Here is a 3,254-nt window from a genome sequence, read left to right as displayed (position 1 = left end):
TTTTTCTGGATTAAGACGAATATTGTACTTTCTTATTTGAGCAAACACTTCTTCAAGATCTTCCAGATGTTTCTGTATCTCACTTGATTTAACAACCATGTCATCAACGTAAACTTCCAGGTTTTTTCCAATCTGTTCTTTAAACACTTTGTCTATCAATCTTTGGTATGTTGCTCCAGCATTCTTCAAGCCGAAAGGCATGACTTTATAACAATAGTTTGCAACATCAGTGGTGAAAGCTGTTTTCGGGATATCAGGTGCATACATTTGTATTTGATTATACCCCGAATAAGCATCAAGAAAACTCATCATCTCTTGGCCAGATGCCCCATCAACTAATCGGTCTATATTAGGCAATGGATATGTGTCTTTTGGGCAGGCTTTGTTCAAATCGGTGTAATTTGTACACATTCTCCATTTTCCATTTGGTTTTTTGACAAGTACCACATTAGACAGCCACGTAGTATACTTAGCTTCTCGGATAAAACCAGCTTGTATTAATTTTTCAGTTTCTTCAATTGCTGCCTTTCGTCGTTCTTCTCCTAACTTTCTTCGTTTTTGAGATACCGGCCTTGCTTCTCGGCAAACAGATAACTTGTGACACATTACCTCTGGATCAATTCCAGGAATATCAGACGGCTTCCAGGCAAATAAATCCTTATTGTTACGCAACAGTGTGATGAGTTTGCTAAGTAATTCATCAGGCATACTTCCACTTATGTAAGTGCATTGTCTGTCGTCTTGGCCTAACACTACTGCTGTTGTTTCTTCTTTCGGCTCCAACCTTTCCTCATTTAATCTGGGATCCAAATCCACCATGGCTACTATTTTTTCAGTATCTCTATCCATCTTCAAATTCATCTTTAAACCTGCCGCGTAACACTCCCGAGCATCTCTTTGATTGACATAGACTGTTGTTATCTCTCCTTTTTAGGTTGGGAATTTCATGGCCAGGTGCGGTGTTGATACGATTGCTCCTAACTTATTTAAGGAAGACCGTCCTAACAACACATTGTATGAAGTGGATGCATCCACCACCAAATATCGGATTTTAATTTTTTTAATTTTGCTACCTCTTCCAAATGTTGTTATCAAATCAACATACCCTTTTGTGTTAACTCTTTCGCCCGAAAAGCCAATGATTTGCTCTCGGAAAGGCACTATGTCTTCTTCTCTCAAATGTAACCTTTTAAACGTATCCCAAAACAAGATATCAACCGAACTCCTTTGATCAACCAAGGTCTTCATGACAGCATATTCGGCTATTTCGACTGTTATCACCATAGGATCATCATGATCTGGATCAATTTCTTGAAAGTCTTCGTCTGTGAAAAGCATTGGTGGCAAAGTTCTTTTAAAAACATGATTAACAGCCCAGATACTTCTCCAATGTTGCTTTCTTGCTGACAAGGACTCCTTCCCAGAGAAACCTCCCAAGATCGTATTTATAAACCCCCTAACCGACCTTCCCAAACTTCGCTCCCTGTTTCGTCTTACTGACTGGGTGTTTTGATAAATTCTATCACCTCTTTCTTCTGGTCTTCCAATCCTTCTATCATCTCTTTTTTCCACTCGTTTATTTTCTCTCCTCTCAAACCTTTCCACCCTTCTTTCACCCAGCTCTCTTCCTCTCACATCTCTCTCAGGGCTCAACCATACTCTTGCGTTTCCCCCTCGAACAAAACGTTTTAACTGTCCCGCATGAATCAACTCTTCTATTCTGTCTTTCAACCCAATGCATTCTTCTGTATGATGACCATGATTTTTATGATATTCACAATGTTTGGTGCGGTCTGCTCTTTCCGGTGTTCTTGCTTTTCTTGGTGATGGTATTATTTCGGCTGCCATGGCTTCCTGTAGAATTCTTGCTCTGTTTGTATTTAGAGGTGTGTATTGCTGGAATTTTCGACTTCTAAACTCTTCTCGGGCTCTTCCATCTGCATAAATTTTGATGCTCGTTGCCTTAGTTCATCCAAATTGATCGCGGGTTTTTTACAAAGACTATCGGCAAATGGTCCCGGTTTTAGTGCCGTTATCATGTGATGCATGGTAACCTCTGGGCTAAGATTTCGAATTCCCAAGGCAACCTTTCCAAAATGTTCCATGAACATTCTTAAAGACTCTCCTTTCTCTTGTCTTATGTTTACTAAGGCGATTGACGTTAAATGATGAGGGCGACTAGTTGCAAACTGAGCGCCGAACTTTTCCACCAACGTATCAAAACAATCTATACTCAAAGGTGGGAGGCGTGTGAACCAGCTCAATGCTGCCCCTTTCAGAGTTGTAGGAAATACTCTGCACATAACAGCATCATTCCATGTATACAAGCTTATTTCAGTAGTATATATTGCAATATGTTCATCAAGGTTCGTACTTCCATCATATTTGTCAATGGTCAAGTTCTTCCAATTGTCGGGCAACGGAGTATCAACTATAACGTCATAAAACGGATGTTTCCTAGAAGATGTCCCTGCACAAACCCCAGAGTTTTCAAGCCATCTTCTTTTGGTTTGGGAACTTTCGTTGTGATATAGCCTTTCATTCACTTGTATCCCAGGCTGAACAGTTTCAAAAGATGAATTCAAAACCGTTTCCTCTTGTAACTTTCTCCTCATGTGTGCGTTTTCGGCTCTCAACATACTCAACTCTTCTTCATTATTCTTTTTTAGTGTCTCAAATTCTTTTTGTAGTTGTACCAACATTGCCATTGGCATATTAACATTATCTGCATGCTGATGGAAGAGGCCCAAGCACAAGCCCACATGCAAGCCCACCAAAGGGTAGATTTGGGTCAACCATAGAGTTATGGCCAAGAGGATCCAAGAAGACGTTCTTTTACATGTTCAAATGCCATAAACTCTAGTGTAGAGTAGACTTTAATTTCTTGTCAAAATTAGCATAGGAACTTTATTTGTAATTTTCTTAGAATTAATTTTGGCACCTAAAACACCAACCTAGGTAAACTTAGAGTTTCTAAAAAAACCTCTAAATTTACCAAGGCCGGTCTAGAAAGCCCATGGAGGGGGTGAGCATAAAAACTAGACACACCCCTCCCCATGTGCTCATTTGTGCACCCATGTGCCATGTGCACCCATGTGCTTCACATTTACATTTCATTTGGCTAGCATTAGGGTTGCATTATGGTCCTCCTTAGCCTATAAAAGGAGGAGCCTACACCTTGTATTTTTAAGTTTATTGTGAGTAAAGTTATGCTGCCATTTTGTGCCAAGCTTTGCTTCTCCCTAGAACTCTAG

The 3,254-nt window shown here is 40.0% G+C and overlaps 1 protein-coding gene across 1 annotated transcript; it reads right to left on the bottom strand.

The window, feature by feature from the left end:
* Nucleotides 1-930: 930 nt before the first annotated feature.
* LOC137809924 (uncharacterized) lies at nucleotides 931-1,848 on the bottom strand. Its single transcript, XM_068610984.2, has one exon. The coding sequence runs from the start codon at nucleotides 1,846-1,848 to the stop codon at nucleotides 931-933; it is 918 nt and encodes a 305-aa protein (XP_068467085.1).
* Between the last annotated feature and the right edge of the window lie 1,406 nt (nucleotides 1,849-3,254).

This window comes from Phaseolus vulgaris, chromosome 2 (genome assembly GCF_051622355.1).
Source record: "Phaseolus vulgaris cultivar YP4 chromosome 2, ASM5162235v1, whole genome shotgun sequence".
Classification (NCBI taxonomy): Eukaryota; Viridiplantae; Streptophyta; class Magnoliopsida; order Fabales; family Fabaceae; genus Phaseolus; species Phaseolus vulgaris.
The sequence above is the reverse complement of the archived record's forward strand: the minus strand, read 5'-3'. Positions and strand labels throughout refer to the sequence as shown.